Consider the following 27,341-nt stretch of genomic DNA (forward strand, 5'->3'; position numbering starts at 1 on the left):
TTGCAGTGATTCTCAAATGTCTTTGCCTGAGGTCAAATTGCACGGTCCTTGCCAAGGGCCAGGCTAAGTAATCTGCTTGGTTTTTTTTGTGGTCTCGGGAGCTATTGTTCCCTAACGCTTTCTGTACAGCTTTGGAGGATGGGAATGAAAATGGTGGCTTCCCAATCTCTGGCCTGTAGACCCCCACTGGGGCCCACTCCCCAATGCACCCTCTGAGAAAAATAGTCAATCCCTCCCATCTCCCTGGTCTCCAGCCGCACTCCAAGCTCACCCAGCCTGTGACAAAGCATTTTTATCTCTGGTGCACAGCCCTGTTTATAGTCCCCAAACCCAGCTGATTCCCATAGCAGCCTCCTGAACTGCTCCTCCTGGAAGAAGAAGGTGAGTCTCCCCAGGTCTGCTGCTTGTTGGGTCACTGCCCAAAGAGCAGTGGCCCGACTGTGCCGTGGATCACAATTTAAGGTAATCCTGAGCTGAGAGCCCACTCCTCCGCTCTGACGGCAGCCAGCTTCCCTGCTCTGATACTTGGAAGCTCTGCCACACTCAGACATCCCTGTTCTTTTTGTGACCCCACAGTTCCTGAGACACTGTCCCCATGAGGGCTTCACCCACCACTTGGCCTCTGGAGCAAGCAAACTCCCTCAGAGCAGCAAACTTCTAAAAGTTCCAATTTTGTGCTCTGCTGCTATCTCACTTGCCAGGAGCCAGCCCCTCACCCTGCAATCTATCTTACCAAATGTTGCCTCGGATTCACTTCTCTGCACATCCTACTTTCCAGAAAGTGGTTGGTTTTCTGTTCTTAGAATTGCTGCTCTCCCTTCTCTCTCCTGTTGTTTGTAGCTGTACAGAGTGGTTTGATAACTATTTAGCTTAATTCCTGCGACCTGATGATATTAGGTCTCCTACTTCTCCACCATCCTGCTCCTCCTCCTAGAATTTTCATTTTCTCTAAAATATATTTGGTCATCTTCATGAAATCTCACTCACTAATATAAAGGGGAAGATAAAAATGTATTTTTAGTCTAATATAGGAACCTAGTTCAATCAATATTTTAATCAGTATTTTATTTACCCTTTTAGAGTAAAGTCCATCTTTTTAGGTTAGATCCTTAGTCTTTTGGGTTTTTACCTTTTCCCCTACATATTATTTCACATGGTATTTGGGAATATCAGGACAGGAAAGCTTTCATTACCTTGAAGCACTGAGACAAAGGGTCACTGGATTTGAATGTCTTTTGCCTCCTCTGATTTCTGTGGTGATATCTCTTGTATGCCTAATTGCTTCTGGCCTTTCACTTGAAGTTGTTGGCTAGAGAAACTCATGGCCTATATTTTTTCAGTTTGGTCAGGGCCTGGTAGACATCTCTAAGACTGACAAGTCTTTTTTTTTTTTTTTTTAAATACTTTAGACATCCCTAGTCTAGAAAGTCCATTCTGCAGTTTTTGCTAGAATATTACCTTGCTTTTTAGAATCAGCTTTCACAGCAGGCTGACTAGATCTCAACTCAACTACTTTCTGAGTATACAGGAACTTTTAGCAGTTCTGAAAAGTAAATTCCTACCCTTCCTCTGCCTATGATGCTTTGTTCAAGGTTACCTGAATGTGGTCCCCCTCAGCCTGGCCAGGTGATATTATCCCAAAGATCCAAGAACTAGGACAGAAATTTCTCTGTCCTTGAGTTTTCCCATACCTATCTGGATATTTTGAAAGCTACAATCCCTCATCTCACATCCTCAATGTGCAAGTGAGTAAAAACATTCCTCATTGTCATTCCCTAGCTCTTCTCTTCTTTTCCATTATTCTCTGAACCAGAAAGAATAGAATTTTCTCTACTTTACCTACCTCATAGCCATCATCTTCCTCATATCAATCTCTGGCTTAAGCCTTTATTGTGGACTGGGATATCTTGTCTTCACTGTGGGATAAACTAGATTGTTTTGACCACTAGGCCTAGCCTTGGTATGTTAAACCATAAACAAATCTATATCTTATCTTTTGACAATGCCTTGATTTGAATCCTAACAAGTTATTTAAAAAGAAATCCCATGCTGAATGTCAAAAGTGAAATATTAACTCTTAAGTTAATTATGTAATAATCTAAATCCTTAGCAGAAAGATGCCTTGGATTGAAAAGGTATTATACCCAAAGTCACATTAATATTTTTTAAAACATTATCCCTTTTTCCTTTTATACAAATATTCTGGCCTACAAATCTGATCATGCTAACTTCCCCTGTAGAGCCCTCCCATAATTTCCTGTTCCTTTTAAATAATTTTTTAAAGGCTTTCCTGACTAACCAGACAAGGTTAGAACCCCTGTGTGTGCTTCACAAGTTTCTATGATTCCTCTTTGATAATACTCACCATAATTTTCCTTTTTCAATGTCTGTGTTTCCTAATAGATTTGAATGCAAAATTTCCAACATCTAGCATATTGTCCAAGGACATAGCAAAAATATTTGTGTGAGTTATAGCTTTAATTATACATATGAATTATATTTCTCACCTGTAAATCAATAAATTGGTAATCTACAGAGTTCCTCTTGAAATTTGTAAATGTGATACTACTCTGAAAGATGAAACTACTGTGGCTCAGCTGACAATATCAATCTCTGTTTCTCCAGAGACAGGTTTTTAGAACACAGGAAATTCACCAATAAGTGCCATCTTGTCATATTTCTTGACAAGTAATAATTTATCCTTTCCCTGGGGACACCCCCTACCTTGCCACAAGAATTCTCTCAAACTACAAGAAGGAGATCCATCTTCATTAATACCTAAGTTGATAATGAGGATATTTTACTTTAAGATACCCAATTAACTTCCACAGATTTTTATCAACTTGCAGTTGTGCCAAGTTTCCTCACAGGCTTATTTTACCTTAAGCTGGTCGTTCTGTTTTATGAGGCTTCAATTAACTAGACTTAGTCATGTTATGGCTAGAAGGATGTGACTAGAAAGGGTAGCATATAGCAATCTGTATGTAAATTGTTACTTTATTGGATAACATTTATGTTTGAAATTGGAAAATCAATAAAAAGGAACTTTAATTTCCAGCAAGCATATACACTAAAAAAGGAAGAGGGCAGGCACTCTTCTGATTCTAAGATAGCAACACGACTAAAACTATTCCAAAGACTCAAATGGCAAGAGAGGTCAATTGGCTGTGACCTAGATCTACTTTATTTCAAAAACATTTTCACCACCACTAAGTGCATTGCAGAATACTAAATGCCATTAAAAAGAATGTGCAGACAAATTTAAAGTACGTTGAGAAAGTAGATTTTCCATTAAAAAAGGATCTTTCCATATCCATGAGGTCAGGTACTGTTCCCCACCCCACCCCACCCCTTCACTGGAGCCCAAAACAATTCCCCACAGAGTAAACATTTAATACTTTTTTGTTAAAGGTAGGAAGGAAGTAAGAAAAGAAAGGAAAGGAAGGAAGGGTGGATGGATTAGCTGAAAAATTAGTGGTTGTCAGTCGGAAGCATACGTGCTGCTTTTCCAGCAGGCTGGCATCTCCTCATTCCCTCACCTTTCTGGCAGTTCTGAATTCCCATGTTTGCCCCTCCTTCGGGCTGACCAAAATTCTGTCCATAAACCTTGACGCTCCTCAGTTAATCCACTCATCTCTCACAGAGACGAAGCTGTTTCTGAGAAATGCCCGGCGGAGCAAACAGGGGCCTGGAGGAAAGTAGCTCGAGACCTCAAGGGGAAAGGCAGCCCGGGAGCTCCGGAACAAGGATACAAAGGATCTGGACCCATATTTTTCCAGTCCTTCATAAAAACCAATCTGCTTTTTCTCACCTCCCTGTGCACACTCCCCAGAGCCAACCTGGGTGCAACTGACCCTGTGAAGAGGGGAAGGACAACAAACCACCCACACCAGAAAAGAGGGCGAAGCCAGCCCACCATACCCCCAGCGGCCCGCCGTTTCCGGCGCTCGCAGCCCGACACTCCGCGCTGGGGTTGCGGTGGCTGAGGCGCGAGGGCAGCAGGGGGCGCGTGCGCGTGGAAGGGCGGGGAAGGAGGAGAGCCGCGCGCCAGCAGGTGGGCGCGTCCTCTCGCGCGCGTGCGCGCGCCCGGCCTTTTCCCTCACGTTCCCCGCGCGAGGCGTCCCCTTCCCGCTGGGAGCGCGCGCCTCCCGCTCTCGCGTCGGGTCCCCTCTCGGTCTCTCCGAGCTTCACACTCCCCGCAGCTCCTGCCTCGGCCGTCCCCTCGGCCTCGGCTCTCTAGCCCAGAGGCTCAGCTTCGGCCCCTCGGAGCCGCCCCCCAGGCCTCCTCTCCCTCCTTCCGCCACTCCCTACCCTTTCCCGCCCTTCTCTCCCACCCCGTCCACCCAGAGAGCCTGGATACGAAGCAGGCGGGTTTGAGAAGGGAGTTGGAAAAATGGAGGTGCCGCGCCTGGATCATACCCTCAACAGCCCCACCAGCCCCTGTGAGGAGGTGATCAAAAACCTCAGCCTGGAGGCCATTCAGCTGTGCGACCGGGACGGTAAGAGCGACGGGGGCTGTGAGGAAAGGGGCCGAGCCCGCGGCCAGGCGCCGCGGCCGCCCCGACTCTGCCTACCCTGCTCGCCGGGGCATCAGGGTCTTTTGTTGTCCCCCTTTCCAAATAAATACAGGTGGGCTCCTCTCCGCTCATCCGCCCTCCCCTCAGACGCTAGAAACAAAAGGACCCCAGGGCTCGCTCGTTGGCGCGCAAAGTCGCGTTAGTCTCTGGCCGCGGCGCCCCTGGGCGTCCTCGCCCGCCTGGTCCCGCTCAGAGGAGCTGCCCGGGCGAGGGCGCCGTTCCCGCTTCTGCCTGGGACGAGGTGTTTCCGATCGTGCCGCAGTCCCGGGGTTCCAGGGTCTACCCGAACCAAAGGGGAAATGCCCTCCGGGTGCTTTTAGTACCCCTTCTTTCCTCTCTCCACCCGCGCACGCTAGTTAGCATTCTCAGCCCAGAAACTTATCACTTCCTTTTTTTTTTTTTAACCTTCCCTCTTTAGACCCCCCCCCCAAATTCATTAGTCTTTTTATGCTCTCAAACGGGGGGGATGACGGTTTTTCAGTGAAGGGGCGCGGGGGGTGGGGAAAGAGTGCGTTTCAGCACCAAGGACAGCCACAAGCTTCATGGCTTGGGGCTGTGATTCAGAAACTGCCAAAAATCGGTAAAGAAGTGGCCTAATACATCTGCTGTGGTACAGAATATGTGGCGAGTACTCACCATTGTGTCTTGATATTATATAGCTTATTCTATTGGTAAAGTTGGCAGTCTCCTAAAGAAGGAAGTGATCGAACACAGGTTTGAGCGTTAAAGAGATAAGCTAGTACTGTGTGCAATATGGGCAGCTTGTAGTGCTTCCGTGTTATATGGAGTAGTTCAAGAGTCAGTGCGATTTCAGTGATGTAGAATAAACTTCATTTGTAAAAGAGTCTCTGATTAGTAGTTGATTGGCCAAATAATTGTAAAATTGAACATCTGACAAAGGAAAAACAATTTACTTGTCAAGATGAGTCTGAACACTTTTGGCTATTAATGGAATCAGTGATTAACAGTGTATAGAGACGATGATTTAAAAATATTTTTCAGCCAAGGTTATGTAAAAATACTAGTGTGCTCACAATAAGGTCATCAAATTTATCAGTATGTTATCCAAATAGGGAGCAGAGGTCTTGTTTCTAAAGTCATTCAAATAACTTGATTAGGTGTTGCTGTATAGTATAGTTTAGGTTTACTGAACACTGAATTCGTGTTTATTAATAAATTTAGGACACAGAATAACTGACCTTTGAAGCCAAAGCCACTGTAAAGGAAAAGGTATAGTATTGATAAATAACTACTCTTGCAAAAGCTGTTTATAATTCCTTTATCCTTAGGTCACCATAGTAATAGGTACACATATTTATAGCATCTTAAAAAAGTAATCATTTTGGTATTCCATATATAAATTTGCATTATTAAACTATAGAGATTATTTTTAATATACCACATATGAAATTTTATGGGTTTTAGTTTATGCTTTTGTGAGATGACTTTTTCTGGTGTTACCATTATAAATGTTTTGATTTTCCTATGTTGGTTTGACAGAAAACCAAGAATCTAGTAAAAGTAGATTTCATTTTCATTTACTTTAGTGATTTATCAAAAGCTTATTATTGTAGTTATTGGAAATAACTGTAATTCATTATTACTCCTCAGAACCCCATAATCTTAATATTGAAAATTGCGTTTACCACATTTTCAAAGATACCAGGGGAAATAAAGGGTTTTTTTTTTCTTTTTTATGAAGTTTACAGAATTAACGGTAACAAAAACTAGTGCTTCATTTGTGTGGTCTCTTCTCGTAGAGTAGTAGCTATTTTATTTTGGTAATATTTTTTAGTTGTTTCACTTCACATTATAAATCCTGCAAAGTGAACAAATTATGTAACATTTAATAGGGGGGTGCTGGCACTTAGCAGTATCCATGAAAATAAGTTATTTGCAGACTTCTAATGATTCAACATCGATTAATAGGGTTTCATTTTATAAAATACATCAAGAAATACAAAGAGCTAACTCTTCTATTAAAAATATTAGAAATTAGGAATAGCTTGTGTAAAGATGTTTTAAATATCTAACTTTTTATTTTGTGACTCTACATGTCAATTCCAAAATGTGTAGTTTTTATTTTTTTTTTGCAGAACAATTTAAAAATGTTGCATTAAGTTTGTCAAGCAGACCTTATTTATCTTAATCTTATATTGAGAAATACTCAGAAATACTCAGCTAGGTATTATTTACTCCCTTCACTTCCTCTTAGTCTCATTATTTTCCTTCTGTTAATATATAACAGAAAGATTAAGATGTGGCAGAAGATCTGTTATATGCTCGAGTACATAAAAAGTGCTAAATTTTCATAATTTTATGGTCATAGAAATACATTTATTTTGTTTGCTCTTTACTGTATTCTACCATTAATCTGGTATTGGAAAAAAATGAGCACAAATTTCTTGGAAGTAGATAGAATGGGAAATATAATACTATTGTTAAATATATGTTTCCTTTTACTCTCTCCACTTAGAGATGTTTTTAATTTTATAATGTTTCATATATTTCATCAATTAAGAGTTGTAGCTGCTGGTAAACTGTATGCCTCTCTTATGTTTCCTTGGCTTTTGTATGTTTTTTCTTCCACTTGTTATTTTCTTATAAATTAATCCATTTACATAATTAGCAATAATTCACAATGTTTCCTTTTTAAAATAGTTTCTCCAAATATTTAACAGTTGGAAGAATTTGGAATAGAATCCAAGTGGTCACATAATTGGATTTTTTAATTAATCAAGAGGGTTCTTCTACACAGATGTTATTTCATGTGTACTTTTATCCTTGGCATGTGCGCTTTAGTTGCTAGTTTATGGTCTCTGCCTACATGTCACTGGTTCAAAATAAGGATGCTGGATAGACTTCTACTAGGAAACCTCTGAATATGTGCTATAAATCTAGTACTTTCTGTAATCTCTTTTCAAGTAGGAGAGTGTTTCTGTTCCTCCGTCTCTGCTGTGTTGAAGTATCCTCAAGTTGCATATATGATCTATTTTTAACTGTAGATTTTCCAAGGAAGTTGAATGAAAAAAATAACTAATTGCTCATTGGGAAGCATTGATGATATGGGAATCCATTTCCAGTTTGTTTCTTCACATAGATATTTCAGATTGTAAATAACTTGTGACAAGACAGAACAGTACCCAATCCCACACACGGCATTCTACATTACTTCTCTTCATTTTTCATAAAATCATATATATATATATAGAGAGAGAGAGGAGAGAGAGAGAGAGGTACATATCTTGAAGCCTGTGTGTGTGTGTGTGTGTATAAATATATATATATATATATATATATATATATATATATATATATATATATATAATATCTCAAAGCTTTCCTTGCTGAAAGGGAAAGATTTATGTATATGTTGTTTTACATTTGCATCCAAGTCCTCTTCACTCTTGTTATAATAGCAAGGAAGAAAATACAAAATTAATTTGTTGTATAGCACTTAAATCCACCCCAAGCCTTCCTACGTTTAACAAGTATTATTTCCATGATCATTTTATGACTGCCTAGATACAGTTTATGGAGTTTATGATATTATTCAGCAAGGGAATACATTTTAAGGAAATTGCATAGAGACCTGACAGATTTCCGTGTCTTTGTGTCTAACAATAGTTTTATGAAGAAAAAGAGAAAAAGGTTTTCTCTTTTTTACATATTTAAAAAAAGATAAATTCCTTTTAATTTTGACATTATCATATCAACTAAATTATAAATCAGTTATGACTTTTTAATGCCTATTGATATATGAATTAAACAAATTTTAACTTTGGAAATATAACACAGGAATGCTTACTAGTTAGCACAGTGCTGTATTAGATAATCCTTAATGACATTTTCTGAAGCAGACATCTAGGAAGAGTACCCATAACTGTTACCTTTAATAGTACAAGAACACAGTAGTCATTGCTCCGTCTCACTGACATTCATATGATAGTGGCAATAGCATTTTAGAATCAGACACCTCTGACAGAATATTGGCTCTTGATAGATACATTAAGCAAATTACTTAACCTGTCTTTAGTTTTAAGCTTTCTCATGTAAAATGGGCATAATGTCAATCCTGTAGGATTTTTAAAATAATTACATGGAGTATTTTCTATCATTTCTTATAATTCTTGACACAAAATGATTATTATTATAAATGGACTGTTTATAACAATTATCATTGTAAATGGACTATTATTCTCTACATAACATCTTGAGTGCAGCTACTGTTTTTTCTGTTTTTTTTTTTTTTTCAGTCCAACGTTTAGGTCTTCGTTTTTTATTTCAGTTGTGTTTTGTTTACTTAATAAATCCTTTTAATGTCACTTCGACTTCATGAGTAGACAGTGGAAACTGTAAATTCTGAATTAAAAAAATAGTTAACTTTAAAACCACAGTTACAGTACTCTATCCTTTACTTATATTTATCTATCCATCACTAATATCATTGTCAGCCTTAATCCTAAAAGCTCTTTTCAGCTTCTACTTCAAACCTTCTGTTTGCTGCATTTCATGCACTGTGTGACCTTGATATCTGCTTTGGGTAGGTATTTGTATCAGAACCTTCTGTTCTTGATTTAACATTTTTTTCTTTGTGATTTTTTTTCCCCAAGGATAGATGTGTACCAGCACATGTGACCTCTGGATTCATTTCTTTGACCCAGATAGGACTGTAGAGATGCTGTAAATTTTTACTTAGTGAGTATGGAACACAACAAAAATAAAAGAAAAACTAAAAGAAACAAACAAAAAGCTTTAAAGTCATCAGATTATGTTAAACCAATTCATATTCTTGGTAGGGGTTCTAATTCATTTCCAGAGAAGATGAAGTTATTAGAGTGTAAGTCACATCAGAGGATATGTGACCAGACTCCCTCCAGTGGTAGAATAACTGATTTAAGTAGTAACACTGGCAACTTGCTTTGTTGCCTAGGTAAGCCAATCAGAAATTCACTCTGTAGAATACTATCTAGACAACTTCTAACTTACTTGGTTTCTCACTTCTGATATTCCCCCTCATTTAGGCCCAGTCTGGATCTTTCCTTAACTTTATGTGAGTATAGTTTACGGATTATTTTTATATATTATCTTGGACTTCAGTAATAGCAGCTGCTGTATCAGTAAGGATAATCCTTCCATTTTCTGATTTCCTTCTCTGCCCCTAGTAAATGCATTTTAGTTTTTCCTTACAGCATTTGTCTTTTTCGTGAGTTTATTTTCTACTTCTGTTAAATTTCTCTGTAAGAATCTTTTTATGTAATCTTTATGTAAATTGTAATTTTAAATGAAATTTCTGTTTTTACTATTTTAAAGCATTTGCCTTATTCTTTAATATCTTTTAACATATTTTATTACTATTATACAGTGGTTAAATTGTCTTTTTAAGCAGGCTCTATTTTATACACATACATTTGAGAAGTAAAATCAATATTTGTGGAAGACTTCTAGTAGAAATGTATAGAAGCATTGAAGAGTTTTTAACAGGAAAAAATAGATAGGCAATATCAGTATGTTCTGTTTATGGAAAGATAGTGAGTGGCAAGGGTATAAAAGAAATCCAAAAATAATTATTAACTTTGTGATTGAATTTTCAAGCAGTATGAAAAGTGATAAAGAGTAATTTTAGGATTTAAGTCTGGGTAATCAGAAGTAAAGTAAAAAGAACATTTATATTAAGACATTTGGAATCTAACAGTAAGAGACTTCCTTGGAAACGGAAACATTTAGCAATTTATGTTCCGGGGAAAGGAGTTCTAGAATAATAAAGATAATTGTTCATAGAACTATATATTTCACTGGGAATACTAAACTAAGTGGAAAAGGGATGATTAGGGTTTGACTCCAGTTTTAGAGTGACTTCTGGTCAGCTCTTTATCTCACCCCTTAAAGGAAAGAGTGATTACATGCTGGAGAAGGCCAACTTTGAACTCTAAAGATGAAGTAAATCTACATTCCAGGTTTGTTTAAAAAAAAAAAAGGTAGACAAGATATCAGGATTTTGAAGTTACTCCATAGATGTGGGTTGAACAAAAAGAATTATAACTCTGAATTTTATTGTAGTAAGTTTTTTTTTTGTGGTATTATAACTATTTGCACCAGGTTTGTAGTTCATTTTAAAAGGGTAGGGTGGCTCAGTGGGTTAAGGGTGGCTCAGTGGGTTAAAGCCTCTGCCTTCGGCTCAGGTTATGATCCCAGGGTCCTGGGATAGAGCCCCGCATGGGGCTCTCTGCTCAGCGGGGAGCCTTCTTCCTCCTCTCTCTGTCTCTGCCTGCCTCTGTGCCTACTTGTCTGTCAAATAAGTAAATAAAATCTTTAAAAAAAATTAACAAAAATAATATAAGGGTTTTTCTGTGGAGATTTTTGCCTATATGCTGTTTGTTGTAGTGGTTGTGGCAACTAGTGTAAATAAATCTGTCTTTTTGTTTTCTATAGCCTGTGGGAGTGTTGCTATCTAATAATAGTATGAAAAGTTTATAGCTTTTTTTAGACATACGCTGTTAAAGACAAAGCACAAAATTTTTTTCAATATACTTACTTTGATTTTCTTGAAAAATAGTATTTTGTTTTATCAACTTGAATGTTGGTGAATCTGTTAGTCTTTAAAATTTTAAAAGCTGATGATAAATGCAAACAAGAATGGCAGTTTTTTGAAGTTTTGTCAAATAAATATTTTTTTTTCTGCTTCATTTTATCATTTTTTTTATTGTGTTATGTTAGTCACCACATAGCACATCATATACACAATCAATCAATCATGGAACACTAGATCAAGAATGGCAGCAGTTTTTTAATATTACTACATGATAGGTTATACCTATGGTATAGAAGAGGCATCAGCAAGTTACAGTCCTTGGGCCAAATTGAAAACCCACTGCCAGTTTTTCTAAGTAAAATTTTATTGGAACAGACCCATGCCCATTCGTTTACATATTGTCTGTAGCTGCTTTCTTGCTACAAAGGATGAGTAGCTGTGACAGTAGACCATATGGACAGTAAACCATATAGCTTACAAACCTTAAAATATTTAATTATCTGGTCTTTTACAGGAAACATCTGCCAACTCCTAATGTAGAGGGATGAGAAAATAGATTAATCTTTATTAGTAAAGACTAATTAATCTTGAAAATACTGAAAGAAGAGTTTCTGAAAAAAATTGTATAATCATTCTGTTTTTATTTTAAAACATTCTGTTTTTACTGGGGTTTTGAGATACTGCAGGTCAGGTAGACAGCTATATAGAGTCAGTCAGAGATGCCTTTGGGTCTAATGAGCAGTGAAAGAAACAAGCCCTGATTTTAAGTTAAAATCTAGTTTTCATGTAAATAACTTTAGAAAGAAATACTAGTTATGCATTAGCATTTCCAGGCACAGTTATAATTCTATCAATAGATAAGTTTTAAAGTATCAAAGATGATGATGTGAACTTTGAGAAATATGGATAGTTATACATATTACAACAATTTATGTATATATCATATTCGTCCTTGAAAAGAAAATTCTCATTGAAAAAGAGTCAAGGGTTTTTTTTTTTTTTTTAAGAGTCAAGGACTTATTCGTCTTTCAAAAATATAATAAAATGAATTATTAGAAAAATGAAATTTAAAAGATTCTAAAAGATTCAACAAACATGAAAATCTCTGTCAAATAAAGTTTCCAAATGCTTAATTCTAATTTTTATATTTATCTCATCAGAGCCTGGTAAATAGTTTGTAGACCACACTTTGAATAAAACACTTTGATAAAGATAAACACACTTTGAATTTAATGACTGGAAGATAGTACCATTCTCTTCTTGTTCAATGATTAATTTTTAGGTACTAAAGTTATTGAGTTTGATTGTTTCCTTTTGTTCTTCTACTTGTATATAATTTTTTTCTATTTATTTGTGAGTATTCTAGCTTTAGGGTCTGTGTTAAGAACAGGAAAATAATGAATGAATGTAACTTGAATCATTGCATTTAAAGGATTTTCTGGCATTTAGGGAGACAATAAATTTAAATAGATAAATAGAATAACGTGATAATATTATAATACAGTGAAGAAGAGAAAGTTAATCCTGTCTTGAGTCTCTCAAGATAGCTTTACGGAGCAAGCAACATTATTTTCTGTCTATTAAAAGAAAAAAATTTGCCAGGAGAAGTGGGGAAGGGCATTTCTGGTTGAGATAAGAGCATATATAAAGGCATAAAATCATGCATGTTCTAGCAATACATAGCATTTAGTATTGATGGAAAAAAGAAATGTTCCTTGTGGGAAAATAAGCTGAAAACTAGTTAGGGCTAAATAGCTTATGCCATGATTAGGAGTTTGGAATCTTGTTAGTAGATTTGAAACTTTCTAATTTTTAGAGAACCCTTTTTTTAAAACATTTTGTAGAACTCTAGCAAGTAAAATTAGCTTTTAATTAGTGCACATCTATCCTATAATTTCAAACTGAACAATATTTTTCAATAAGTTCAGTCAATGAGAATAGTGAGAAATTAAAATTATTTATACTTGGAAGTTACTATTTTCTGTCAGCCTCAAAATTCACTTTATTTCTGTATTTTATTTTTATTACATTATGCCTAGGGAATTCTGGTTCACACAAATAGATCATGATAATTGCTAATGTTTTTAAGCTCATTTTGCTTTCTCAGGATACTCTTCAAATAAACTGATTCAGACTTAAATAGAAATAGGAATTTTTTTTTTTCAAGTTGAATCAAAGAGTAAGTGTTCCTTTTGGAGGGAGGTGATGGAATCTCTTCATCAGTCAGTTCATTTTTTCATTGTTCAGTGAGAAAATAATGTATCTTGTAATACTCTGAGATATTTTTGGCACATTTTTTTTAAGTTCATACCTTTGTGCTGATCTCTTAAAATTTCAGAACAGTTAAATTTATTTTACTTGCATGACTAAGCTTAACTCTAAGGATCAGTTTCATTAATGACAATTTATCTGCATTTATAAGCTTAAGTACATTGTGACTGTATTATCAAATTGAGTTTCTTCAGCTTATTAAAGAGCTAGATAATCAAATTGGTCTGCTCATTATATTTAAAAGATGTTTATCAAAGGTTTATTTTTCCTTTTTTATTAAAATATAGCTGTTATACCTTGTTACAGTAGTTTAGGTGAACACCATAGTGATTGCAAAACTCTATACTTTATGCTATGCTCACCACAGACCATACAATGCTATTACAATACTATTGACTATATACTTTTTGCCGTACCTTTCATCCCCTTGACTTATTCATTCCATAAATGGAAACCTGTACCTCCCACTCCGCTTACCCATTTTGCCCATTCCTATCTCCTCCTCCCCTCTGGCAACCATCAGTTCTCTGTATTTATGGTTCTGTTTCTGTTTTTTGTTTGTTTACTCCTTTGTTTTGTTTTTTAAATTCCACATGTAAGTAAAATCATATAATATTTGCCTTTCTCTGATTTATTTCACTGAGCATTATATCCTCTAGGCCCATCCATGGTGTAGCAAATGGCAAGATCTCATTCTTTTTTTATGGCTGAGTAATACTCATATGTATATATCACATCTTCTTTGCCCATTCATCTATTGGTCAACACTTAGGTTGCTTCCATATCTTGGTTATTATAAATAATGGTACAGTAAACATATGTATGCACATATCTTTGACAAGGTGTTTTCACTTTCTTTGGGTAAATACCCAGTAGTGGAATTATTGGATTATATGGTATTTCTATTTTAAATCTTTATCAAAGTGTTTTCATTTTTTTTATTTTTATTTTTTAAGATTTTATTTATTTATTTGACAGCTAGAGATCACAAGTAGGGTGAGAGGCAGGCGGGGGGTGGGGAAGCAGGCTCCCTGCTGAGCAGAGAGATCCCAGGACCCTGGGATCATGACCTGAGCTGAAGACAGAGGCTTTAACCCACTGAGCCACCCAGGCACCCCATAAAAAGTGTTTTTAAATTAATAAAGTATTTCTTATTTCTTTTGGAGTATTTATATCTTTTTTCAGGATAGCTGCCTAAGTTTGGTATGAAAAATGAATTTTGAAATTTCCTATTCAGGTATTATAATTAGCTTAGGAAAAAACCCTTCAACTTAAATGATGGTCTATATATGATTACTTAAAACTATTTTGAAATAGCTTAATGTCGAATTCTTATTAGTAAACAATTACTACTTAATGAAGCTGGCAATAGCTTTCATAGGAGCTACCACTCCTGAAATTTTAAAATTTTTTCTACTTTCCTTTATATAGTTATCTCAATATTTCTGACAATCAGTTGATCATGAGTTAAAAAACTGACTTAGACATTAAAATTTTCTTCTCCACTGTGTGTTACCTTATCATTCTTAAATTTCTCTGTTTGAAAAACTTCTACATAAGTAAGTAGAGAAGCCTGCCACTTTCCTATTCTCATGCACTTAAATTGGAAAGATTTTACATAATCTCAGCATTTGAATTAATCAACTGTATGTGGTGGATAATTTTTATTCTCTTATTTTCAGACATATGCCAATGTTTTATTTCAGTTTTTTTGGTAACAGTTTACAAATTTAACATATTTGTTGCAATGTCAGAAATGACAGAAAAAAGTTAAAGTAAAAATCTCTTGGCTGTGATTAACTTGAAGTGAGAGATACAAGAAAGGAGTTGTTACTGATGGATTGATTTGCCAAATTTGGAGACTGGGTGTATTTTGAAACCAGTAAATAAAGTAGTTTGTTGGTTGGAGGGAATATGAAAGAGTGGCCTTGATAATAAGCTATTAAAACCTTTTTCTGGACAAATTAGGTTTCAGATGCCTGTGCAATGCCTAGAAGGAAATGACCAGAAGACTGTTAAGAAAGGTCCCATCTGCGTCTCATAGGCAGAGTGTTTGAGGATAAAGATGGTTTTCTGGTTTTTTGTTTCTCCTTTGTAGGTTTTCTTTACTTCATCCTCTAGTCAGTCCTTTAGACCCATGTCAAACTGTTGAACTGCTCATTAGAGTAAGTAAATTTGAATGCTGGTCTCTTTTATTTTGGGTGTCTAAAAAGAGTATTTGAAAATTAATTATTTTTGATATAATCAAATTTGGCTTGGGTGTGGTTATTTGAGGCAGTTAACATGGGAGAAATACAATTGGCCTAAACTCTGTACTTGATAGATTTCTCTCCCTTATTTTTACTAGAGAGGGAATTAAGTATATGATAATCTGTGTTTACTGTGGAAATATGCTAGAGTAATTTTTCCCTCTTTCGCAACATAGTCTGCAGTGCATAAAATAAACGAACTGTTGGAATTCAAATTAGCAGAAGAATAATGACATTGTAGCCCAAAGAAAAAGTCTTCACCAAAGGTATTTCTAAGGCTTTCATGGTGAATGTATATTTCCAAGATTTTCTTTTGATTTGAATCCACTAATTTTAATGTGTTCTAGGGTTTTTATTGAATGGCTAGACTAAATAGGATATAGTCTTACACTTAATTTTTGTGCGGTGTTTTTTTGCAGATTCTTTATGTTTCAGCTTAGATAAACCTTCTGTTTTTAATAAATACAGTTTTTGTAGCATGACTTTTTCAAGGCTGAGTGTTTAGCCTCTTTTCCTTTGAGCCTATTGTCCTGTACTTCATAATCATTTGAAGAAATTTTTTTTTCATTTTCTGCCTGTAATATTAAGACTTTACAATTTTAGTTTTCTGACATATAGAGTCCTTTTGGTTTCATGATAATGTATTAATATTTTAATGAAAATCTTAAATATATTTCCCTGGGTATATGCATGATGCTACTTAGCACAAATAATGTATGTGTGTATTTACTTATTTTCATTGCACTTTAAAATACAGGTACTCTGTCCTTTAAGAAAGCCTGACATGAAACATAAACTTACAAAACACATTAATCAGGGAGTAATTATTTTCCCTACCATAGTGTTTTTCTGTCATTTTTATAATATTCTTAATTGTTTCCTGCAGAAGAATTTGACAGAAAGGCAAAATGGCACTGAAATATAATACCAAATAAATTTTCTTAAATAGTGGTGTCTTAAAATGTCTATGAAATTTTTATGAGGGGAGGTATATATTAGATAGCAAAAATTTAAAGATTTTTAGCTTCCATCTATTTACAGGCCATTTCAAATGTAGCTAGATTGTAATTGTGCTGACAAGTTTCAAAAACACTCTTAAAATCTCACACTTGTATCGTTTATCTAGGAGTCTACAAACTTGTCCAGCTTTCTGTCAACATTTCTTTAATTTTTTCCTTTTCTTTGAACACACGAAACTGTTATGAAATGTTAAAAGCACTGTTTTTTTTATTAACATATATTATTTGTTTCAGAGGTACAGTTCTGTGAATCATCAGCCTTACACAATTCACAGTGCTCACTGTAGCACATACCCTCCCCAATGTCCATCACCCAAGCACCCCATCCCTCCCACCACCCTCCCCTCCAGCAACCCTCAGTTTGTTTCCTGAGATTGAATCTCTTATGGTTTGTCTCCCTCTCTGGTTTCGTCTTGTTTCATTTTCCCCTTCCTTCCCCTACGATCCTCTGTCTTGTTTCTCAAATTTCTCATATCAGTGAGATCATATGATAATTGTCTTTCTCTGATTGACTTATTTTGCCTAGCACTAAGACCCTCTACTTCCATCCACATTGTTATAAATGGCAAGATTTCATGGTTTTTTGGTTTTTTTTTTGATGGCTGCATTACATATATCTATCTATCTCTCTTTCTCTCTATATATATATATCCCATCTTTTTTATCCATTCATCTGTTGATGGACATCTAGGCTCTTTCCATAGTTTGGCTATTGACTATTGTGGACATTGCTGAAAAGCACTGTTGTTAAGTGAAACATGACTCTTAAGAAAGCTGAGTGTGGTAGTGTAAGAAAATAGAAAGGAGCAAAAGATTTTACCCAGAACAGTTTTTGTCAGATTAACAAGTAGTTTTGTAAAACATTTGCATTGAGTAATGTTTTTATACCAACAATATAAAATATGATAACTTATTTCAGTCCCAGAATTTACTTTGCTTTTAAAATCACTTTTATTGTCTTATCTTGTCATTGAGAGGGTCTGCAAATGGCTTACTTTCATTTTTCTGTATTACTGTACTACTTTTTATGGGGAAGTTATATTCTTTACATTTACAATGTAAGAACTTTCAAAAGTGTTATGCAAGTACCATCAGTATATTTTGTATGAACACCAGTGGACACATAGGTTAATCAGTTAGGCCATGGAAGAAAGTAATAGAACTTCTATTAATAGTTTTATCTCAGCTAAAGTAAGAAAAAAATAAGTGATTAATCTTTATATATATAGATTAATATCAGATATATCAAACTATCATGTATAATGAATGTGCATGATGTACCTTTATATAATGGTATATGGAATTGAGAAATGAAAAATATATTTGTTTCATAAGACTCCTATTGATGTACTTTCTCCATTCTGATGTACCCATTCTTTTGTGATATATTTTCCAATGATGACAGCTCTTTAAACCAGATATTTAAATCAGATCTAGAGCTGGTTGTTTAAATTGCTATATCATAAAATGATGAGCCGAGATTCTCAACATAAGAGCACGTATTCATATATATCTCTTAGTAATAAGTAAAAATAAATTATTTTTAAATATTACATATTTTATCAGTTTGTTTCTATTTTTTCCATAGTCTGTAATGTTTATAACATAATAGTATGATAGTATGTGTATATAATTTCTAAAGAATTGACTGCACTTGTGTATACAGTTAGGATTTTTTTAATATAGGGGTACCAGATCAAACCTTTTAACAACAAATTTTTGTTCATTCTATTTTAACACATCTTGCTTTATACAACATGGCATATCTGTAATAAATGAATACAACCAACATTCAAAGGTGGATATTATGCTATATCACAAAATTATATACCCCTTCCTTATCATTAAAAATAATTTCTTAAATATATTTTTATTGATGTATGAATGACATTGTATTAGTTTTAGGTAGACAAGGTAATGAATTGATATTTGTATATATTGTAAAACCAGGGCCACAATAAATCCAGTCAACATCCATCACCATACATAGTTATACTCTTTTTTTCTCCTGATGAGAAATTTTAAGATCCACATTCCTAGCTACATTCAAATATACAGCATAATATTATTAACTATAGTCACCATGATGAACATTCCATTTCATGACTTATTCTTTTTAAGCTGAAAATTTATACTTTTTGATCCTCTTTACCCATTTTGCCACCCCCTTCCCACTCCACCCCATTTCTTCAGACAGCCACCAATCTCTTCTCTATATCCATTAGCTCATTTTTTGGTTTTGGTTTTTTTTAGATTCTGCATGTAAGTCATTTGTCTTTTTCTGTCTGACTCACTTCACTTTGAGTATTGCCCTCAGTGTTCATCCAGGTTGCCACCAATGACAAGATTTCAAATTTTTATGGCTTAAAGATATTGCATAAATATACCACATTTTGTTTATCCATTAGATTGTTTCCATGTCTTGGCTGTCATAAATAATGCTGCAGTGAATGTAGAGGCACAATATCTTTTTGGATTAGTGTTTTTGTTTCTTCAGATGAATTCCCAGAAGTAAAATTGCTGGATCATATGGTACTTCTATTTTTAATTTTTTTGGGAACTCCATACTGTTACACCAATTTACAGTCCCACCAACAGTACCCAAGGGTTCCCTTTTCTCCAAATCCTTGCCAACATTTGTTATTTTTGGTCTTTTTGATAATAGCCATTTAACAAGCATGAAGTAATATCTTTTTATATTTGATTTACATTTCTCTGATGATTAGTAATGTTGAGCATCTTTTCACATCTGTTAGCTGCCTGTATATATTTTTTTAAATGTCTCTTCACATATTCTGCTTAGTTTTAATCAGATTATTTTTGTTTTGCTGTTGAGTGGTATGGGTTTTATGTATTTTGGATATTAACCCCTTATAAGATACATGATTTGCAAACATTTTCTTTCATTCAGTATGTTCCATTTTTGTGGTGGATTTTCTTTGTTGTGCAGAAACTTTTTAGTTTGATGTAGTCTCATTTGTTTATTTTTGCTTTTGTTGCCTTTGCTTTTAATGTCAAATGCAAAAAATCTTTGCCAAGACCAATTTACTGCCTATGTTTTCTTTAGAGTTTTGTGGTTTCAGGTCTTACATTCAATTATTTAATCCTTTTGAGTTAATTTTTGTGTATGATGTAAGATAATCTGGTTTCGTTGTTTTGCATGTGGCTATCCCAATTTTTCCAATGCCATTTATTAAAGAGGCTATCCTTTCCCTGTTGTATAGTCTTGGCTCCTTTGTCACAAATTAATGGACCACATATGGGTTTATTTCCAGGTTCTCTATTCTGTTCTATTGATACATGTGTCTGTGTTTGTGCCAATACCTATTGTTTTGATGATTATAGCTTTGAAATATAGTTTGAAATCAGGAAGTGTGATGCCTGCAGCTTTGCTCTTTATCAAGACTGCTTTGGTTATTTTGGATCCTTTTTGCTTCCATACAAATTTAAGAATCATTTGTTCTATTTCCGTAAAAATGCCATTGGAATTTTGATAAGGATTCATTGAACCTACAGATTGCTTTGAGGAATACAAACATTTTAACAACTTTAAATCTTTCAATCCATGAGCATAGAAAATTTTTCCATTTACTTGTGTCTTCTGTTTCTTTCTTTAATGTTTTATAAAATTCAGCATAAGATACTTTACCTTCATGGTTAAGTTATTTCTAGGTATTTTATTCTTTTTGATGCAATTATATCTGAATTTTTAATTTCTCTTTCTGTTGTCTTGTTACTAGGATATAGAAATGCAATAGATTTCCGTATATCAATTTTGCATCCTGCAACTTTACTGAATTTATTTAGTTCTAACTGTTTTTTTAATGGAATCTAAAATTTTCAATGTAATGTCATCTGAAAATAGTGACAGTTTTATTTCTTCCTTTCCAGTTTAGATGTCTTTTATTTCTTTTTCTTGACTAATTGCTCTTGATAGGCCTTCCGGTACTATTTTGAGTAAAAATGGTGAGGGTAGGCATCCTTCTGTTGTTCCTAATTTTGGAGGAAAAGCTTTTGTCTTTTCCCTATTGAGTATGATGTTAGCTCTAGGTTTGTCATACATGGCCTTTATTATGTTGAGATACAGTCCCTGTATTCTCACTTAATTGAGCATATTATCATAATGAATGTTGCATTTTGTGAAATATTTTTTGTCTGTGATGTGATTATATGATTTTTATCATTTGTTTTATAAATATTCTATATCATATTAATTCATATGTGGGTATTGAACCATCCTTGAGTCCTCGGACTAAATCCCACTTAAGTCACTGCATATGATTATTGTAATGTATTGTTGAATCTGATTTGTTAATATTCTGTTGAGGGTTTTCACATCTATGTTCATGAGGGATATTGGCATGTAGTTTCCTTTGCTTGTGGCATGTTTGCCTGGTCCTGGCATAAGAGTAATTCAGGCCTTGTAAGAGGGCTTGTAAGTCTTATTTCTTATCTTTTGGAAGAGTTTGAAAAGAATTGGTATTAACTCTTCCTTGAATGTTTGGTAGAATTTACCAGAGAAGCTTCTGGTCCTGGACTTTTGTTTGTTGGGAGGTTTTTGATTACTAATTCAGTCTCCTTACTAGTAATTGCTCTGTTCAGATTGTCTATTTCTCATGATTCAGTGTTGGTAAGTTTACATGTTTCTAGGAATTTATCCATTTCTTTTAGGCTGTCCCAATTTGTTGGCATATAATTTTCACAATAGTCTTTTAAGGTCCCTTCTCTTTCTGTGGTATCAGTTGTAACATCTCCTTTTTCATTCATGATTTTACTTATTTGTGTCCTCTCTTTTTTTCCCTTGGTGAGTCCAGCTAAAGATTTATCAGTTTTGTTTATCTTATCAATGAACAGCTTTACATTTCATGGATCCTTTCCATTTCTTTTTATTCTCTGTTTTATTTATTCCTGCTCTAACCTATTTCCTTCCTCCTCCTAACTTTTGTCTTAATATGTTCTTCTTTTTCTAATTTTTTGAGTTGTTATGTTATTTATTTGAAATTTCTCTTATTTATTGATATAGACATTTATCAGTGTGAACTTCCCTCTTGGAAGCTTTTGCTGCACCCTGTTAGTTTTGGGTATATTATATTTCCATTTTCCTTTGTCTCAAGGTATTTTTTTTAATTTCTATTTTGATTTTTTCTTTGTTTCATCTGAAGTTCAGTAGCATGTTGTTTAATATCCATAGTTTTGTGAACTTCTCTGTTTTCTTCTCGTAATTGATTTCAAGTTTCATATCATTGTGGTCAGAAAAGATATGTGATATGATATAAATCCTCTTAAATTTATTAAGACTTTTTTTGTGGCCTAATATATGATCTATACTGAAGAATATTCCATGTGCACTTCAGAAGAATGTATATTCTGTTGCTTTTAGATGGAATGTTTACATAAAGCATTGTTAAGTTCACCTGGTCTAACAAGTTGTTTAAGCTCAGTGTTTCCTTATTGATTTTCTGTCTGGGTGATCTATCTATTGATATAAGTGGGGTATTAAATTCCTCTACTATTATATTTTTAATAATTTTTTTTTGAGAGAGAGAGCATGCAAGTGGGGAGGGGCATGGAGAGAATGAGAGAGAGAACCTTAAGGAGGCTCCACACCCCACATGGAACCCCACACAGGACTCGATATCATCACCCTGAGACCATGACCTGAGCTGAATTCAGGAGTCAGAGGCTTAACAGACTGGAGCCTCTCAGGTCCCCCTGCTCCCACTACTATTATTGTTTTGCCATCTAATGATGTCTGCTTTATATATTTAGATGCTTCTATGTTGGTTCCATAAATATTTACAAATGTTATATACCCTTGTTGGATTTAACTCTTTATTATTATTAATACCTTTGTGTATTTATTATTAAAGTCTAGTTTTTGAAGTCTGTTTTGTTTGATCTAATTATAGCTACCTTAAGGTTTTGGTTTCAATTTGCATGGGGTATCCTTTTCCATCCTTTCACTTTCACCTTCAGTCTTGGAAAGTTTCTGTCAAAAAATCTTCTGCTAGCCTTATTGGTTTTCCTTTTTAAGTTATTGTCTTCTTTTGTCTTGCTGCTTTTATTTATTTTTTCTTTTTTATCACTACTTATATTGTTGTCTACTTATATTTAGTTGTATAGTTTGTTCTGCCCGTCTTTGGATTGCCTTCCAGTTTATTTATTTGGGTGTGGGTGGTATCTAGTTGTAAATCGGAGTATGTTGGTGTCTTACATCCGAAGTAAGTCTCTAGTAGTCTGCATACAGATGAGTTTTGTTTCTTTTATCATTTCAGTCATTCTTTATCTTTTGATAGGAAAATTTAGTCTATTTACATTTAAAGTCATTATTGATAATACGTACTTCTTGCCATTTTGTTAATTGTCTTCTGCATGTTTTATAATTCTCTCTGTTCCTCCTTCTCTTGGTCTCTTCCTTTATGGTTTCATGTCTTTATTTAGTGGTATGCTTAGATAACTTTCTCTGTATCTTTTTGGTGTCTAATACAGATTTTTGCTTTGTGACTACCCTGAGGCTTACATATAGCATATGTATAAATGTATAACCATATGTTTTGATAACAACTTAAGTTTGAACACATACTTAAGCTCCACATTTTAACTCTCCCACTCATATTTTATGTTTTGATGTCACATTTTACATCATTTTATTTTGTATATTCCTTAAGTAATTATTGTAGTGAGTAGTTTTACTACTTTTGTCTTTTAACTTTCATGCTAGATTTATAAGTAATGGACCCACTATCTTAACTATATATTTAATTACCTTTCTGGTGAGATTTATACTTTCATATGTTTTCTTATTACTAGTGACCTTTTTTCAGCTTAAAAAAAAGTCCACATAATATTTCTTGTAAGGCCAGTTTCCTGGTGGTGAACTCCTTCAGCTTTTGTTTGGGAAAATCTATCTCTCAAATTCTAAATGATAACTTGCTGGATAGAGTATTATTGGTTGGAAGTTTTTAATCTTTCAGGACTTTGAATAAATCATGCTACTTCTGGTTTGTAAATTTTCTGCTAAAAAAATCAACTAATAGTCTAATGGGGGTTTCCTTCGTAAAAACTAGCTATTTTTCTTTTGATGCTTTTAAGATTTTCTCCTTTCTTTTTTAAACTTTGACATTTTAATTAAAATGTGTTTTGTTGTGGGTCTTTTGGGTACATACTTGTTACTTGGGACTCTCTGAGATCCTATATCTGAAGTTCTGTTCCTTTCTTAAGTTTGGAAATTTTCAGCCATTATTTTTTCAGATGAGTTTTCTGCCCCCTTTTTTTTCTCTTCTCCTTCTGGAACCCATATAATATAAATGTTAGTCCATTTGATGTTGTCAATAAGCCTCTTAGTTATCTTCATTTTGTTTTCCTCTTTTTCCTTTTTTGCTTTTGTGTTTGGGTGATTTCCGCTGCCCTGTCCTCAAATTTACTGATCTTTCTTCTACTTTATCTAATCTGCTATGGAACCCTACCTCCACAGTATACTTTTCAGTTATGTATTTTTCAGCTCTGTGACTTTTCTATTTTGTACTTGCATGTATTTTCTATATCTTTGTTGAAGTTCTTACTGTGTTCGTCCATCCTCCTGAGTTCCATGAATATCTTTATGACCATTACTTTGAACTCTTTATCAGGTAATTGCATATCTCCATTTCATTAACTTTTTTTCTCTTGTGGTTTCATTTTCTTTCATTTGGATCATATTCCTATTTTGTTTTTTGTTTTTGTTTTGTTTTGTTTTTATTTTACTTGACTCTCTGTGTTGGTTTCTATACGATAGATGAAACAACCAAATCTTCCAATCTTGTTAGAGTGGCCTCATATAGGTTACTGTTTTTTTGTTGTTGTTGTTGTTCAACCCTACCCTATCTCTTGGTTTCTCTCAAAACTTTGTGATTGTCCAAAGAGCCTATCTTATTTGTAATGCCTTCCTGTGGTTGAGGGTATGCCAAGACCTGTCAGTATCCCAAAGGGGAGCATCTCAGTGAGCACCTAGATTCAGGCTGATTGGAAGTTATACCTCATGCAGCAGCTTTTAAAGTACAAATGTATACAGCTCTGTGGGACCACAAGCTTAATCCACACTGGCCTCTGGAGCCAAGTAGATAATATGGAGGTTCTCCTTAGTGGCAGTTGCAAAAAAATTGGGCTTCAGATGAGTGTAAAATCTCTCTCCTGGGAGATACTGGCAAGGTGTAGCAAAAGAGTGAGAGTGCAAAGATGGTGTCCACTGGCCTGTGTTCACTGAGAATACCTGCGTATGTCCCTTCTGTGTGCTGAACCTGAAGCCTGCCCCTCAGGCCAAAATTCTAGAAGAAGCTAATTGGCCTCTTTAACAGAAAGACTGGAGTGTGTTAGTGTGCTGTCTTTGCAGTGCCCTGGGGTGGTAGTCTGCCAAGAACTATCTCTGATTCTTACAGTTTCGAGGAACTCAAGAACACAAGTCTTGCCTGGCTACCAGAGTCAGGGAAGTTAGGGACATCCTCTGGGTGGCAACTGTAAAAACCAGATACCAGATTTAGAAGCCATGGTACTAGAGGTAGAAACCATGATACCAGAAACCATGGTATAGTGGTACCAAATACATGTAAAAGTTTTCCTCTGGGAGATACTGGCAGTCTAGAATATAGCCAGAAGAGAGTGTAGAGGGATAGCGCCTGCCCTCTGAGGTCACTGGAAAGACTATAGTCAATCCTTAGATGTGTGTTTAATTAAAAATCTGCCCCTCAGTCTGCACTTATGGTGATAAACTAGTAAACCATTTTCACTGAAAGATTGAGCTGTTGCGTCTTTTGACTTCTTTTGGGTCACAGTCCTATGCGACCCACAGGCATAAATTCCACTAGCCACTAGGGCCAGAAAATCTATAGGTTTCTCCTCCTGATGGCAGCCACAAACATTGGGATAACCTATCTTATTTTTAATGCTTTCCTGTAGTTGAGGGTGCTGCAGACATTGGGGTGCCATATTAAAAAGTACAATAAAGATACTGTCAAGCAGGAACAAGGCAGCAGAAGGGCACAAATATTTCATCAACCATCCTCCATTCCCTGGTAACACCTCCACAGGCCCCTAGTTGAATGCCAAGCCAGAAGAAGCTTGTTCTTTGGGCCAAAGCTCCTGGATAAACAGACTTCTTTCACAGAAAGACTGGGGTATGTTTCAGTTTGCTATCTGTGCAGTGCCATGGGGGAAGTAGTGTGGCAAGAACTCTTTGTTAAGAGTCCCATGGGACCCAGAATTGCAGCACCTCCCCTCCCCCACCCCAGCCCCATCTCCAGAGCCAGGCAATCAAAAGTGTTCTCTGGGCAGCAGCTGCAAAAACTTGTGTAGTGATTAAAAGCTAGCATGTAGTGATTACCCTCTGGGAGATACTGGCACTCTGGAACAACAGAAGGAGAATGCAAAGATGGCACCCACCAACTGGAATTAGGCACATGAAGAATATATAGATGGCACCTGCCTGGAAAAAGGAAAAGAAAAAAGATGGTGCTTACCAGTTAATACATGAAAATGGTGCGTACTGGTTGGAATGAGACATAAGGGAGAGCATATAGATGGTATCTGCAGGAAAGAAGGAGGAAAAAAGGAAAGAAAGAAAAGAAAGCCTAGCATTAAAATAAGAAAAAAAAAGCACCCACTGGTTAGAACAAGGCAGAAGAAGAGTGTGAAGATGGTGCCTACCAGCCAAGAGGACCCTAGATATCTACTAAATTATATTTCTGTCTCTCAGGCCAATACTTTAAGATTAGCAAATGAGCCTCATTCACCTAAGTCTGGGTGCCTGCTTATTGGCTACCTTTATGCTGAGCCCTTGGGTGGGTGAGTCCAAGGATGTGAACCCTTGTAGAGCCATTTTTCAAATTGTTAAAGCCTTGTGGGTCTCATGGATGTGAGCCCCATTGGTTTTCAAAGCTTTAAGTTTTGAGTTCCCTCCCAATTGTGGGTCACAACCCTGGGGATAGAGTTTATGGTGAGATTGTGTCTCAGCCTCTCTTACCTGCTTTGACGTAGGCCTTCTTTCCTTTTCCTGATACATAGGAGTTGCTCAGACAGTTTTTGGGGTTTTTTTGTTTTTGTTTTTAATGGAGGAATTTGTTCCATATATAGCTATAGATTTGTTGTGTCTGTGGAAGGAAGTAAGCTTTGGATACTTCTATATTGCCATCTTGAACTAGACATTTAATGTATTTTTTAAAACATGATTCTGTATGAAGCAATTTAGATGAATTCCTGGGTGAAAAAGTCTTTACTCATGTATTTGAAATCTCAGGTTAGGTGCTTGTCAAGGAACTAAAAAATGCCACAAGTTTAGAAACATCTTGCTATCTGCTACTCCCAATAAGAGTCTTGTTTTCCATAAGATACTCTCATTATTCTCCTAACTTCCCAGGCATTGATCTTTAAAGGCATTCTATATGTAAAATCTTAAGATAATATCCCTTGAACTCTTTCTCTTCATTGGTCTAATCTGACTTTATCTCATAACTTTATAATTGAATACTTTGTGACTTTATATCACTAGCCTCTCCTGCAATCACATCTTATTCTTATTCCAAAAATAATCTTTTTGACAATGGGTTTTCAGTATCTGTCTATCCTGCTGAGGAACCCTAATTCAAGTACAATATATTTGCTGACTTTCATGATGCTTATTGCAACCTTCACTCTTTTGGAGTCATTTGGTTTTGACATCAAT

General features: G+C 35.3%; 1 protein-coding gene across 2 annotated transcripts in view; it reads left to right on the plus strand.

The window, feature by feature from the left end:
* The first annotated feature begins 4,077 nt into the window (after window positions 1-4,077).
* Window positions 4,078-27,341, plus strand: part of PHYHIPL (phytanoyl-CoA 2-hydroxylase interacting protein like) — an 85,775-nt gene continuing 62,511 nt past the window's right edge. The window contains exons 1-2 of one of the 2 annotated variants that reach the window (XM_047702718.1): window positions 4,368-4,499; window positions 10,467-10,534. Coding sequence is in view for 1 of the 2 variants with exons in the window: in XM_047702717.1 (XP_047558673.1) it covers window positions 4,394-4,499 (106 nt within the window). In the remaining variant the exon portion in view is untranslated. Of the gene's footprint in view, window positions 4,500-10,466; window positions 10,535-27,341 lie in introns of both variants that reach the window. The other variant, XM_047702717.1, reaches the window with a different exon arrangement.

The sequence above is a fragment of the Lutra lutra genome, chromosome 14, assembly GCF_902655055.1.
Source record: "Lutra lutra chromosome 14, mLutLut1.2, whole genome shotgun sequence".
NCBI lineage: Eukaryota > Metazoa > Chordata > Mammalia > Carnivora > Mustelidae > Lutra > Lutra lutra.